The sequence below is a fragment of the Aspergillus pseudonomiae genome, assembly GCF_009193645.1.
Source record: "Aspergillus pseudonomiae strain CBS 119388 unplaced genomic scaffold BDV37scaffold_25, whole genome shotgun sequence".
NCBI lineage: Eukaryota > Fungi > Ascomycota > Eurotiomycetes > Eurotiales > Aspergillaceae > Aspergillus > Aspergillus pseudonomiae.
The window spans coordinates 329,053-343,161 of NW_022476017.1; the positions used below are offsets into that span (position 1 = coordinate 329,053).

At 50.4% G+C, this 14,109-nt stretch overlaps 3 protein-coding genes across 3 annotated transcripts; 1 reads left to right on the plus strand and 2 right to left on the minus strand.

The window, feature by feature from the left end:
* Positions 1 to 117: 117 nt before the first annotated feature.
* On the minus strand, positions 118 to 5,974 carry BDV37DRAFT_282168 (CCR4-NOT core ubiquitin-protein ligase subunit MOT2; the record flags this gene model as incomplete). The annotated part of the gene is made up of 6 exons (XM_032086978.1): positions 118 to 2,354; positions 3,258 to 5,065; positions 5,122 to 5,490; positions 5,569 to 5,684; positions 5,790 to 5,856; positions 5,922 to 5,974. The coding sequence occupies 6 exons, from the start codon at positions 5,972 to 5,974 to the stop codon at positions 118 to 120; spliced, it is 4,650 nt and encodes a 1,549-aa protein (XP_031942534.1).
* Positions 5,975 to 6,439: 465 nt separating this feature from the next.
* BDV37DRAFT_270925 (BUD22-domain-containing protein) lies at positions 6,440 to 9,390 on the plus strand (the record flags this gene model as incomplete). Its single annotated transcript, XM_032084639.1, has 4 exons — positions 6,440 to 6,593; positions 6,658 to 7,307; positions 7,949 to 8,164; positions 8,290 to 9,390. The coding sequence occupies 4 exons, from the start codon at positions 6,440 to 6,442 to the stop codon at positions 9,388 to 9,390; spliced, it is 2,121 nt and encodes a 706-aa protein (XP_031942535.1).
* Positions 9,391 to 9,661: 271 nt separating this feature from the next.
* Positions 9,662 to 13,804, minus strand: BDV37DRAFT_270927 (uncharacterized protein; the record flags this gene model as incomplete). Its single annotated transcript, XM_032084640.1, has 8 exons — positions 9,662 to 10,658; positions 10,738 to 10,908; positions 10,960 to 11,594; positions 11,642 to 11,727; positions 11,813 to 12,081; positions 12,149 to 12,226; positions 12,352 to 12,449; positions 12,962 to 13,804. The coding sequence occupies 8 exons, from the start codon at positions 13,802 to 13,804 to the stop codon at positions 9,662 to 9,664; spliced, it is 3,177 nt and encodes a 1,058-aa protein (XP_031942536.1).
* Between the last annotated feature and the right edge of the window lie 305 nt (positions 13,805 to 14,109).

The following is a 14,109-nucleotide window of genomic DNA, read 5'->3' on the forward strand; positions in this document are numbered from 1 at the left end:
ACAACGCTCATGAGTTTGTACAGTAAATAATACATAGTTTACAATTCCACAGGGAAATCCCCATGTCTTTATTTTACAGATTCAAGGATAGCCCTGCCCAAGTTCCCTCAAGGCAGCTCATCCCTCAACAGAGGTGGCCAAAGCCTGCTGTGCGAGCTTCTTGTTCCGCTTGACCAATGCATTGAGTTTTTTGTCAATGGAGTCAAGGTCTTTGCGCGATGATTCAAGTTCCTTCTGCGACTTGGCAGCAAACGTACGAAGCTCCTCATCTGTCATTCCAACCACATCATCCAGATCCGGCATATTGCCCATGACGACACCTGCAGCTCCCAGCATATGCTTGGCGGTGGCTGCGGCAAAGGACCGAACAGAAGTGGCAGTAGCATTTACCAATTCAGCGGTATTGGCAATAGCCCAGTTGTGACTGCGAGTGCTGTCCGCCTCCATGGCTGAGAGAACGTTTGGTGGCGTAGGAGTATCAGAAGGAACTGCACAGTCAGGTATAGTCATATCGCCAGAGTGCGATGCAGACGAAATCCCAACCGACGTTTCACCGACCCAGCAGATATTAAAGTTTTCAGGTGTAGCAAAAAGAGCATCAAGCCCACCACCACGGTTTGTCACGTCGGGTTCCGTGATTGATGTCGGCGGATACTCGGGGAAGGGATCAATGGAAGCACCGATGTGTTTCTCAAGCTCAAGATAACGTTCTTCTTCCTCTGGACCCAAATGACGAAGAACACAGCCGCGAGGAGTGATTAAGCAGCGATATTTAGTCAAATTGGAGTCAGAGTTGATCCGAACTGGTTCTCCACGCAGCAATGCTTTGCGGTGTTCCTCGGTCAACTCGACAGGCTGCTTCAAGATTTCATAATCATCCGCAGTGCACTTCATGTCCACACGTTGGGCCAAATTAGGTGGGTTAAACAAGGGATGGGCATGGAGATCCAGATTGCCCGCCTTGTGGAGCTGAGCGAGCAGTATTGGCAGGACAGATGTTCGCTCCGAGAACAACTCTTTGATTGGAGCACCAGCAGCTTCCGAATCCTTGATCAACTGCTCAATAGTGTTGTTAGAACGCCACGCTTCTGCTGCGGTCTTCTGTGCAGGGGCCTCCTTCTCTTCGACAACGCTAGGCTTAGTATCCTTCGCAGCCTTATCTTTCGACTTGTTCTTCTTCGTTTCAGCCCGCTGATCAGCCTTGTCAGTAACTTCTTTCCCACTAGTATTGGGCTTCGCGGCTTCGTTGGTATTGTCCGGCGTTGCGGTATTTGACTCAGGATTGCTTGCCGGGGTCTTCTTGGTCTTCCGCTTCCTTCCAATAATAGGCGCCTGCACTGGCTCCTCAACAATAGCAGACACCGCCTCATGCTTCTTGGCTTCCATCTCCTTGGCCTTCTGTCTACGTTCTTTCTTGGCTTGGCTCTTAGTCATGGCGCGTACAGGTGCAGAGCCAATCCTAGATGATGCAGGAGGAGAGTTTGCGCGAGAAACGGACGCCGACGTATACAGATCAGCTTCCGATCCAAAGTCACCAGGAGTATCAGGCCTGCTTATGGAAGATACGCTGGGTCTTCTCGATCGTCCCTTCGCCATGGCAAGCTGGGATGATATGGATTGAGTGGCTGAAGCAGGAGGGGGAGTCTCAGTTTTCGGAGTATCAACAACACGAAGAACCCTGGGTTGACGTGGAACCGAGGAGTCAGAGACACGTGAAACTCCAGTCAATGGTGTATTTGGGCGAGAACCGATGGCACTCTGGGCCAATTGCTCGCCTTTCAAGGGGGTGCTATCCAGGACTTGAGACGTATTGAGTGGGATATCCAACTTCATAGGCTTCCCCTTTGCCGTCGTGGAGGCTGACTTCTCTTCAGTGATACCCCCTGATTTCTTGCTTGACTTATCATCAGAGGCAACTGTCAGGTCATCCTTGGGTTGGGAGCGAGCTTTATTAGCTGACTTTGGTACTGGCGACCCCAAGGATATTTCAGAAGCATTTTTAGCTCGATTTGAGATGGGTCCATGATCCTGTGTGCTTTTCATGTCCGGCGACTGCGGGCCAGAGATGGTCTCCTGGAAGCTCTGAGAAGGAGTCCCAAGCCTGTTGAAAGGAACATTCAGACCGGGTGGAAGAGAGACAGCGGAGACCGGGCTGGAAGGATTTAATGGACTCTGAAATAATGCAGACGCAGGATGGGCATGAGGTAAGGGAAGACCTGGCGGTAAGGTTGGAGTTCCGGCGCGTGCGGAGCTTTGAGGTTCAGTAGAAAAATGTGATCGACCTAAGAATCCAAAGCTGTCCACCGGGCGCTTGTCCTTTGCGGGGGCACCGAGAGGGGGAAATTCTTCATCAACTAGTTCACATATGTTAGCATATGTTTGCAAACATGTGTGGATGGCAGGAGGTCTGTTGGGAGGAATGCGTAGGCAGAGGAGCGAGAGAAAACCAGCGACATCACCAGAAGCAAGGAAGACACTAAAGCAAATCGGACACTAAGAAGGAACAAGCGGGCAGCAGGCTCTCCACAACACGGGAATAAGACAAGCGATACGACAGGGCAGGCAGCTTAATTACAAAAATGGCCCGGCCATGTTGACCTGGCAAATACAAATGATAAAGATCTCTATATGAACAGTAATTGTGAGAGATTGGTTTCAAATAGAGGGCCCTTCTTCGTTATGACAAAGCCAGGGCAGGGAGGTTAACGTACATAAAGTCATGACCAGAGGGAATCGGCCACCAAGACGCTGATATATCAACCCAGCTTGGATGCAAAAAGAACAGACATACGATGTCCAGCCAACCAATATGGGCCCAGAAGACACGAAGTGTCTATGAAATGCGCCGAGGCCTCGCATCCACGGGGAATATTGGAGGACAGGAACGATTATGAACGGAAAAAACAAAAAACAGAGGTTGCATAAACATAACGCCAATGGTACGCCTAGCCCGAGAATCTTGTTCTTTTCAGAGCCGATTGCTTAATGCTTCGTTGCAGAGTGGAAATATGTCGCAAAGTTTGAACATCGAATCAAATATGAGAACTGAACAAAACGCATATCCTGCCCCCCATCTAGAGAAACATGATATCATGTCGTGAAGTTAAGGAGAAACACAATTCGCATAAAGGGGATAGAAAAGGGTAGTCATCATAATAACAGAGAAAGAAATGAGAACAGAGAATATTATAAGAAGGCGAACAACCATCACCAGCGGTTGAAGCCGCCTCCGTACATCATAGTGTGATTGTACCCACCTTGACCCTGACTCCCATAAAGCGCTTGCCCAGCAGCAGCATTCGCACCCACCTGGTGCATCCTCGCCTGCAGGATACTCGGGTCCGCAAGATCTACTACACCGCCTCCACCGGAGGAAGTGTTAGCGTGTCTGTGCTTCTTCCCCTTCTTCTTCTGCTTCTGTGGCCCAGACTCAGAGTAGTTTCCGGTCTGAGAGCCATAGAAAGAGCTGAGAAGGCCATTGGCAGGAGTCAGGGGAGGGGGAGTTTGGTGCTGTTGAAGGAAAGGAAACATGAACTCACGCTTAGCGGCATCCGGTGCCTGTAAACCACTAGCATTTGTGCCACTACGGCTCCGCAGAAGCTCGCGCATCAAATCCGGGTTGGCCTCCTGCTTCCCAATACTGCCAGCCAAACCAAGATTAGAATTTGTTGTAAAACCGTGACCTTGAGCGAACATTCCTCCTCCACTAATGGGGGGCGTGCCAGCCGTCTTCAGGCCTGGAGGTGGACCCTGAACGCCGCTGGTGTAGAAGCTGCTAGTAAGCCCATGTTGAGGACTGGGCGCAGCAAGTGGGTTAGGGGTCCCGGATTGCATCAGGGAAGCCTGCTGGCTTAGCATCCGTGCGTTGGGAAGATTCTTCGATCCAGCATCATTAGTGAAGGAAAAGCGAGAGTTTTGGCGGTTCTGCGCCTGCAAAGCGTTAAGCTGTGCCATCTGGGTCTGCAAAAGGCCTTGGCGAACAGCAGCTTGGTCCAAGGCAGCAGAGGCAAGTCCACCCTGCAATGGGTCCACAATGCCGGCCTGTTGATTGCTAGCAGATTTGAGTAGCATCAGTTGTTGCTGTTGGAGAGGGGTCAAACTCCGGCCAGCTAGGTTCAGTCCATGGAACTGATGACTTGACGCAGAAACTGGGGAGCCGACCACCGAGTTCGTTGTAGTACCCTGCTGTGAAGGCGGCTGGATAGCACCATGTGACTCCCGCGAACCACGACCTCTCGCAGGGTGGGCTTCATCCGGCTCGCCACCAAGTTGAAGGCTGCCGCTCTCCCTAGTTTCTTCTTCAACAGCTGCCGATTGAAGCAGCTCTTCATCTCGCTTTGCACGCTCTTGCTCTGCTTTCTCCCGCATTGCCCGACGCTTTACGCCACCATAAGGATCAATGAATGAAGGGTGATTCTCGATGAGAGCAACTTCATCTGCGGGCAGACCAGCCGCCGAAAAGATAAACTTGAAATCAGGAGAATTAACGGCCTTGATCAAATTCTCAAATAGAGGTGTATCCGCGTCAACGGGCGGTTGGGGTTCAGAGGGAGGGCTAGGAGTTGAAGACTGGGTCTCTGGCAGCGGGGTTTGGCGGCGTTCTTGAACAGGGGTAGGTTGCTTCTCGGCACGCTTGGGTTCCTCTGTACTGGTCGCAACATTGGCACTCGCGGGTCGTGGACTCTGAGACGCTTGACTAGCTGTAAGACTTGCCCGCCTTGTCCGGCTGATCACCGAGTCCTTATTCGCCCAACTTGCAGAGGAAGGAAGGGCGGACCCATCAGGAGGGCGGCTGCTGGCACCATCGTCTTTACTGGGCTGACGGCGCATCGGTTGCGACAGCGGCATGGCGGAAGAGCGGGCAACGTGTGGGGGGATCGTATGACTGGGTCCACTAGGTGCACCATTCGGACGTTGACTCGAAAGAGTGTTCATAGAGGAGAGATCCTGCCGACTATAGCTTTCGCTATCCTCACCCGTCTCGTGTAGGAAGGTGCAATTTCTATTATGGCACTGCTCGTTGCGCAGGAAGGAGGAGCAATATTTCGTCGTACCGTATTGAGCCCTAGTCAAGTCAATAATCCAGTTGTGTTGCAAACACGTAGTCAAGAAGCGACGTACCTCAAGACACGATCCCCGTTTACAGATCCATCCACTGAACCGATACAGGTTGCGGCATCCGACTTCCTCGAGTAGGTAACGTAGACGCCGATGCCTTGGTTGGGGTTGCCACCGGGCTTTGCCTTGCTGACGACGATCTTTTCGATCTCTCCATATTGGCCGAAATAATCCCGTCCGCGAAGGGTCTGGAGGAGCTGACTTTCGTCGCGTATGGTGGGGTTGAGGCCAATAACGTAGACCAGGTTCTTCTGCACGACCCTCACACCAGCCAAGTTCTTCCGACTCGAAGCCTCGATCTCGCGCTTTTCCGCCTCCTTCTTCTTCGCAGCGGCAGCCTTTCGATGCTTTAATGCCAAGTCCGCTTTAAATCTAGTTTGCGGGATCCGCAGTTAGCGCCAAGAACCGCCGAAAAAGCAACGTCTCAAATCGCAAGGGACTTTCACTTACTCGTCTGCATCGGGAACTTTATACTGTATGGTACTCTCATCGTAAACCCGTCTGCAGTTGGGGCAGCGGCCTTCTTCGCTGTGGGTTTTGATGTTGTTGTAACAGAATTGGCAGATCTGGTCATTTCATGTCAGTGCCTTGCACAGTCGCATATGGGGGGTCGCGAATGTCGTTTGGTGACAACCGTTGTCACCATGACGGGAGAGCGAGGGGTAACGTACCTGATACCCACAAGGACACGGCTTAAAGTTCTTGTCGGACAGGTCGAATTCCTCAATGCACAGGGGGCTACAGAAGATCGTCATTGTCAGCCCAACCCTATTCATATTCCAGCCCAACAACGCAGCACGTACCAGAACTCGTCGTCGTCATCAATGACGGAGTCGATCTGTTGGCGATTTGACATGGTTGCCGAATATGTGTGTGTGGAAAGGTACAATCTAGAAAGACGATAGTCGGATTAAAAGACCAGTACACATCAACCAACCCGGGGCAGAAGGAGGAAGAATATAAAAGAAAAACGTATTAAGGTAGAGTAAGAAACCCTCGAGGTAAGAGAAGAAGAAGAGGACGAAGGACTGAGGGAATCTAAAGAGAGATCGACAACGTGGGGAGAGTAACAGAAGCGGACCAGAACAGGGAGAAGAGGAGAGACTTGGAGGCGAAAGAGAAAGAGAAGTGAAGCTTTGGTTGGGTTTGCACCCGTTTGCTTCGTTTGCAGCCCGCCGGAAAGAATGCCTGGCTTATGTCAGCGTGCACGTGATGCATCACGTCCAACTTCGAGGAAAAGCTCCCTGGGAGTGGATGACGAGCATCTCCGCTGTCTCCCCTCCACCTCCCCGTTGCCTCTCACCCGCAATTGCCATCCACAATGGCCTCTGCTCGTTCCCTGATGCGGTTGGGCACCGGCCGCTCGCTGGCTTCGGCCGCGCGGTCGTCCCGCATGTGCCGTCCTTTCTCGACGACCCCTCTGCTGAAGGAGTCGATCCCCGAGCCTCCCAATATGCGCCAGGCTCAGCGTCCTCGTACGTGTGGCTTCGGACGATAGCTTTACGTTGGCACCAATTGCAATTGACTGACTCTCTACAGCTGAGGGCGCTCTCCGCGCTCCCGTCGTCAACCCTGCCGACAAGTACCAGGACAAGGCCGATGCTCTGCACCAGTACGGCCAGTACATCATGTCCTGTCTGCCCAAATACGTCCAGCAGTTCACCGTATGGAAGGACGAACTGGTCGTTTACGTCCCTCCCTCCGGTGTTATCCCATTGATGAGCTTCCTCAAGTACCACACCGCCGCCGAATTCACCCAGATCTCCGATATCACGGCCGTCGACTTCCCCACGAAGGACCAGCGTTTTGAGGTCGTTTACAACATGCTGAGCGTTCGTCACAACTCCCGTATCCGTGTGAAGACCTACGCCGATGAGGCCACCCCGGTTCCCAGTGTCACTGGTCTGTTCGAGGGAGCTCTCTGGTACGAGCGTGAAGTGTACGATATGTTCGGTGTCTTCTTCACTGGCCACCCCGACCTGCGCCGTATCATGACCGACTACGGTTTCGACGGCCATCCTCTGCGCAAGGACTTCCCCTTGACCGGATATACCGAACTCCGATATGACGAAGAGAAGAAGCGCATTGTCATCGAGCCTCTTGAACTTACGCAGGCATTCCGGAACTTCGAGGGTGGCTCTGCCGCCTGGGAGCCTGTTGGACCGGGCGAGGACAGAACCCCCGCGTCGGTAAGATGGCTAGAACTCGCAATTGACTTACTTTCGCTAACTAAATGGAATAGTTCAAGCTTCCTACCCCCAAGCCCGAGGAGAAGCCGGAGGAAAAGAAATAGAGCAGTGTATTCGTATTTCCTTTCCTGTTTGTATGTACATACGTCTACGAGTGAATTCAGTGCAATTGTTTGGTCACAAGCCCATCAAGTAAAAGAGAAAAGAGACAGCAAGAAGTATCAATCACCATTGAAACCACATATAAAATCCAATTAACCCTTAAAAACGAAAATAGTTTAATCGATAGCTCCAGATCCCTCGTCCAATCATTACGCCCCGATTTATAAGATATAAATAAAGGCAGATAAGGCCACTAGTGAGAAAATCCTGGTTTAAAAAATACTAGAGGAAAGCAACGGCACAAGCAAAATCCACTTCTTGGCGCGGGCATAAATCTGTATCATAAAAAAAGAAAAAAAGAATATTCTAAGACCCCATCAACCACCACCTCAAGCCCAAACCACCACAACACCAACCAACAAGATCCCAACTACTTACCCTCTTATCCGAAAATAACCCCATACCTCGCAAAACGAAGCAAGACAAAGAAAGAAAGAAGAAAACAAAAAAAAGCAATACCAAAAATGCCCAAACGCAAGCTCTCCGACGTGGACTCTGGTCCCAAGCGCACATACAACGTGCAAACCATGCGCCTGACGCAAAAGTTCGAGCAGGGCGTCGTCCTCCTATCGCGAGCGCTGAAGGTCGCCAAGGGCTTCGAGAGGCAGAAATTATCGAGGAGAGAAAAAACCGCCAAGTCGCAGGGGAGCTCCGAGGCGTTGCAGAAAATCGCGGAGGAGATTGAGTTTATCAAGGTTTGTATTGTCCTGTGGTTCTCTATCTTCATTTTCTATGTATTTCTTTTATATCTTGGGTTCTTATGCGCGGTATACTACTCAAGTCTGAGTTGATCGCATGCTAATTGCAATCGGTATGGTAGAGTCTTGATCCAACCGCTACGGCGCAAAAGTATCTTTTCAAACAGTTGTTCAAGACGAAACGGATTTCCGAGGCGCCTGCTTTTATCCAGTTTAAGGAGTCGAAGAATATCTCTGCGGAGGGGCCGCGGAGTACGGCTGAGGCGAATGTTACTGCGCGATTGTATAAGTCCAATCCGGTGAAGAATGCGTTTCCGAATATCATGACCGATATCAAAAAGCTACTAGGGGTGGAGGACGTGGCTGGTGGAAAGAAGGAGAAGAGCAAGGAGGCTGGGTCAAAAGAAAATGCGCCAAAGACGAAGACGGAACAGCGGGCTGTATCCGTATCAGATAGTGAACCGGAGGACCCTAGAATAGCTGCGGCAGTTGCGAAATTCGATGAAGAGGAAGGAGAGGAAGGCGAGGAATCTGAGGAAGGAGATGAAGTCATGAGCGATGCGGAGAGTATAGACTTTGCGCAATTCGATTCGAGGCTTGCGCCGGGTTCGGAGGATGAGGATGAGGATGGTGCAGATGGTGCAGCGAGTGATGATGATGGCTCCGACGGGGGCGTCAGTCTAAAAGCACCGTCTGACATGTCTATCTCCCGGTCTCCATCACCGGACTCGCCGCCGGCTAAGAAGGCCAAGAGCAGCAAGACATTGAGTGCCCCAGCTACCAGTACAACATTCCTGCCTTCCCTAACCATGGGTGGATACTTTTCCGGGTCGGAGTCTGAACCAGAAGACATCGAGGGACAACAACCACGCCGGAAGAATCGAATGGGTCAGCAGGCGCGTCGTGCCTTGTGGGAAAAGAAGTACGGCAGTGGAGCAAACCACGTAAAGCAGCAACAGAACCAGCAAAAGAGGAGTCGTGATAATGGCTGGGATATGCGCCGGGGTGCAACGGATGGCTCCGAAGGCCCGAGAGGAAGGCGAGGCCAGGGACGAGGTGCGAGGCCTCAGTATGGTGGAGACCGTCCTCAGCGTGGTCCTCCTGTACAGAGGAGAAAGCCCGAGGATGACAAGCCCCTGCATCCTTCCTGGGAGGCAGCCAAGCGGGCTAAGGAGCAGAAGGTTACGGCTGCATTCCAGGGTAAGAAGGTCACTTTTGATTAAACATATACCCGCCTAGATGCCTTGCGTGTCTAGTTTCAATACACTTCAAGCGTTTCATGATTTTGCTTCAATGAACAAAGCATTCGCCATGTACTATCTAGGTATCTTGTATGAACTGTAGAGTATCCATCGACTACTATCAACTGAAAATATTCAACGATTGCATCGCATGTAAAATGACGTCGCCACGCTTAATAAGACGAATAACACAACTAAGTACTCATCGTGAAGAAATATATAATATGTACCCAGGGCCATAAGTTAGATTTAATCAGTCAGTGGTAAATTGCATCCACTTGGTATCCGGATTGTTGATGTCGCTAGAGAGGTTTTGCTGTGCATCGGGTTCAAAGCAGGGGATAGCGGTAAATTCGTCCAGTTCTTGCGGGAAGTTGGACACAAAATGATCGAAACCAAAACGAGGCATTGGAGGTAACGAAGCTGCATGGGAGGCGGAATAGTCCGATAATGTGGTAATTTCTGTATTTGCGACGTCGCCTTCCATGGGGTCGTTGCCACCGGAAGTGCCGGTCATTGGAGTAACAGGGACAGGAGGAATGCTGCTTCTTCCAGCCGGATATTGCTCATGGAAAGGAACAAGCTCGGGTGACATTGGCCCAGTTTTCCAGAGCATCTCCCAATTCTTGAAGCGATCATATGCTGATTCCATAGAGCCGGCATTGTCCGGTGCCTGTCTTTCACTCCAATCTTCGAGACGGCTAATGGCTCTCTCGAGAGTCTCAATCACACTAACAGCAGAACGTGCAGATCCCACGCCCATTGACATGATCTTGATCAAGACCATGCCTTTTTCAAGTGCTTCGCGTAACCTTTCAGTTCGCTTCGTCAAACTCTGTGCAAGGATAACAAGGAGAGCAGCACGGCAAGAGCTGAATTCAGTGAACGATGCCCGAGCAAGACCGGACTCATCCCGGAGTAACTGACAGAGATTAATGATTTCGAGGGCAGCTTCTACACAATCAGTGATGAGTGTCGATCTATTCTTTGAAACACCTGACGGTGTTTTAAACGGTTGGGCTTGAGGAGTGGTGGCGGCATTGAGTATCTTAAAGTTGCTGAACAGAAATGGGCGCCCAAGGAAAATGCGAGTCAGGCAGTAATCCAGTTTCAAGTGAACGTTGGAGCGGAATAGTGGTCCTGAGGGGTTCAAATCTCGACAATTGGTCTCTTCTGGCAGTGTAGCCCACCAATCGACGAGGCTCTTCCGCAAATTGAGTAGTCGTTCAAGGCACTCCTGCTGTTGGCCCCTGCGAGATTTTCGCAGTGCAGATCTTTTTCATGGCGTCAGCGAAGGTCTAAAGCAGAAAAGATGAAGTTAATACGCACATCTCATTGGCAACTTCGCCAAGCTTAAGAGTTAGAGTGATCAAAGTCACCATGTTGGTATGATTTGAGACCTGCCCTGTTAGGTTCAAGCCCGGAAAATCAACCGGCATAGCGGCATCCACATCCGAATCTGACAAAGATACAGGTCGCCCGTGAAGAATACTGACACGCCTGAAACACAGTAAGCGTGGAGCTCAGAGTCCGAGGCAGGGGATTTCTCACTTCTCAATGGTGTAAGCTGTCCAGAAAACTCGATTGCGGACTTCGATCATTCGAGGGGAGAGTCCTTCACCCTGGTATCTCCGGTGCATGCCATTCTGGATAGCCATTTTAAGGGCTAGACCGAAGTAAGTATAGCAAAGGCCCGAGGTGTCGAGGGGTAACAAATATGTTCCGATCAATAAGCAGGCTTGTACGCTCCGGATGGAGACTGTTGCAAGGATATCTGGAACCAGCTTCGAAGCGAACTGATAAAAAGTCAGGCCAACTTCATCTTCCGAAAAGTGATGATCTTCCATCGACGACAGGTCGACCGGCGGCCGATTGACAGGAATGGCCGATTCCATATGAGCAAACTGTGTCCCAACAGCTAGGACCATAAGTATCGAGCATACGGAGCCAGCATCATTGGACGAGAGACTCGATGGGTTAGTATAACAAATGTTCAGTTTCTCTCGTATCCATTCTTCTTCCACATAGAAGTTATTGGTCTGCGCGTATTTGAAAAATATTTGAACGAGAAAATCGGCTACAAAACGTGGTGGTAGACAAGTCACCGATGCCGACACTAAGGAGGATCCCGATTGGAGCTGCGTCGCACGCCATCGCTCTTCAAATGGGTCTGTTTCGGTAGACGCCTTCCAGAATTAGCAGGCAGTATGACCAGCGAAAGAGGTGGCTTTACCTCTGGTGCTGCTGTTTTCATCCATTCATCGATCTTTTGTCGGATTTTCATGGACAAGTTCAAATAGGAAAACTCTCCGGAATATTCTACAATCGCTCGAATTAGAAGATGAACCAGTACACGAAGCTGCGTCTAACAGCCAAGAATGCAAGTTTGGGCAATGGCACGCACGTGTTGTATTATCCGGTAAAGCCTTCACCATATAGTCCTCATCGTCGATAGCCAAATCCTCAAAATCCTCCTCGTCAAGGCGAACCGAAGGGTTTGCATCTGTGAAGGAATGGCGATGTCTATGTTTCAGCTCTTCGGCAGTTTTACGGAGGGACTGAATATCAAAAGAGATGTTCGGAACATAATGCTGAAGGATCCGTTCCATGTACCGAATTCGTTCCGTATCCACCAGGTTCTGTCGACTGAGGCCGGCATTCCGTTCGAGGAGACTAAATAGACGATAGATTATAAGTATTTTGAAGCTTAGACGCCAAGAAAAATATGTAGGGGTCGTACGAGATCGACGAAGACCGAGCGACCTTCTCCGCATGGTCGGGGTGTGTGAATACGCATTGGCGGCGATAACGCAAACATCTGCGACAAGGTACTCCTCCTTCACATTTCTCCTTCACCCGGCGACATCCATCGCAGCTGGACATCAGGATTGACATGTTAGTACATATAGGCATTCCCCGATACTGACTGGGGTTAAAAACCACGTGCGACAGCTACTTACGCTCGAACGGCTCGTTTGCGGTTTTCTTCGGAGACGCGGGGTCGTTTCTGCTGACCGAGTCCAGCTGGTGTCGGTAGACCACTGTCCATGGTAAAATGTAGGGCAAGAGGTCAAGGGGGCCAGAATAAACGAGGGAGCATGGTAAGGATATACCAATAATAATAAGAGAGTGTTGGGGGGAGGAAGCTTAGGGTGCAGTGGCTGCCGGTACTATAGTCACCTGGGGGAAAAGAAGGAGAAAAAGTACCCAAACGTACGGTTAGTTACTGACATAATTTCCCCCGATTGGGAGTTAGATTGAAATTTCCACTCTGATAAGCACGCGGGTACAATTACCCAGTCATTACACCGCCCCGCATGAGAAGATAACCGAATCTGGGGACTGGTATTATATCCAATACCACGCCTAGTATTGAAATAAACCATTGTACAGAATATATATTTCAGTCTCTCTTATCTACTAAATGCACCTGGATGATGCAATCGGATACTCACTATACACAATGAACGGCGTCTTTACTAGAATTGAGTCCCTTCCAGACGCGCCATCACTCACAATGTCACCCAAATGGCACCATCTAGAAGCCATCGACCTCCATCCCCAGTCCCTGTTCTTTTCCAAGATCCAGGAGCGTCTTTCCGATAGTGAGATCCATAATTCCCATGCCCACGCATTTAAAAACCACATTTTGCGTGTCCGAGACAGAGATCGGCTCGGATTTTCCGAGCTTCCCATATAATTCTCCAATCTCAATCAACTGGTCTTCTTTTACATGCGCATCGATCAGCTCCCCCGACTCTTCCAAGCATGCCTCCCTCGAGTCGACGTAGATTTTGTTCCCACCCGAAAACAGAGTTTCCGTATCAATCTCTTTCATATGAGGCTTGTACGAACCAATGAGAGAGATGAATCGCTGCTTAAACGGCTGGAGGTAGGAATAGGGGAAGTTAGGCTCCGTAGAAGGCGTACAGCTAAAGATAACGTCGCACGCTGCTAATGCAGCCTGCAGTTGTCCCTGGTAGTCTGGTGTATCCTCTTTTGCGAGTGTTGCAAATGTTACACCAGGGTGAGCGGCTTGCAGCTCTGCAATAATATCCTTCATCTCTTCCAGCCTTTTCCGACCCCGGTTTATCAACGTAATGCTGCGGACTTGATCCGGGACTAGGAGAAGTGCAAGTCGTGCGTGCCACTCTGCCTGTTTTCCCGAGCCAAAGATCACAATGTTCTCCTTCTTCAGAGAATTGCAACGAACAAACAGTGTCATAACCGCAAGTGCGGTGCGGAAGGCAGTCACTTCGGTTGCGCTAAGCAAACCTAGCAATTTGCCCTCGGGCGAGAAGATGTTGATGACTGCAGTAAGGCCCTGTGCCGGAGAAAGCGTTACGATCTTGATTCCTGTGTTTGCAGTGTTCGAAACCGGCATGAAAAGCGACATGTTTTGTTCTTTGGTCATAATCGATGTACGGAGTGGTTGATGGATGAGTCGCTCTGACTCAGGAGTTGTCGCCTGAGACGATACTTCCACGAGGGATTCAGACAGAGCATCGAGGAGTGTATAACATTGTTCACGGCTCAGCTCTCTAAAAAACCGAGAAACGGCTGGCTCTGGCAACAGATACATTGTCACGGTGTGTACGCTGTATCGGTTTGTTCAGTCTTTGTACAATGTTCGAACACAACAGGGATATATTGCCCCAGGTGTTTGCACAATTATGAAACCAAAAAACTGCGAGATTCACG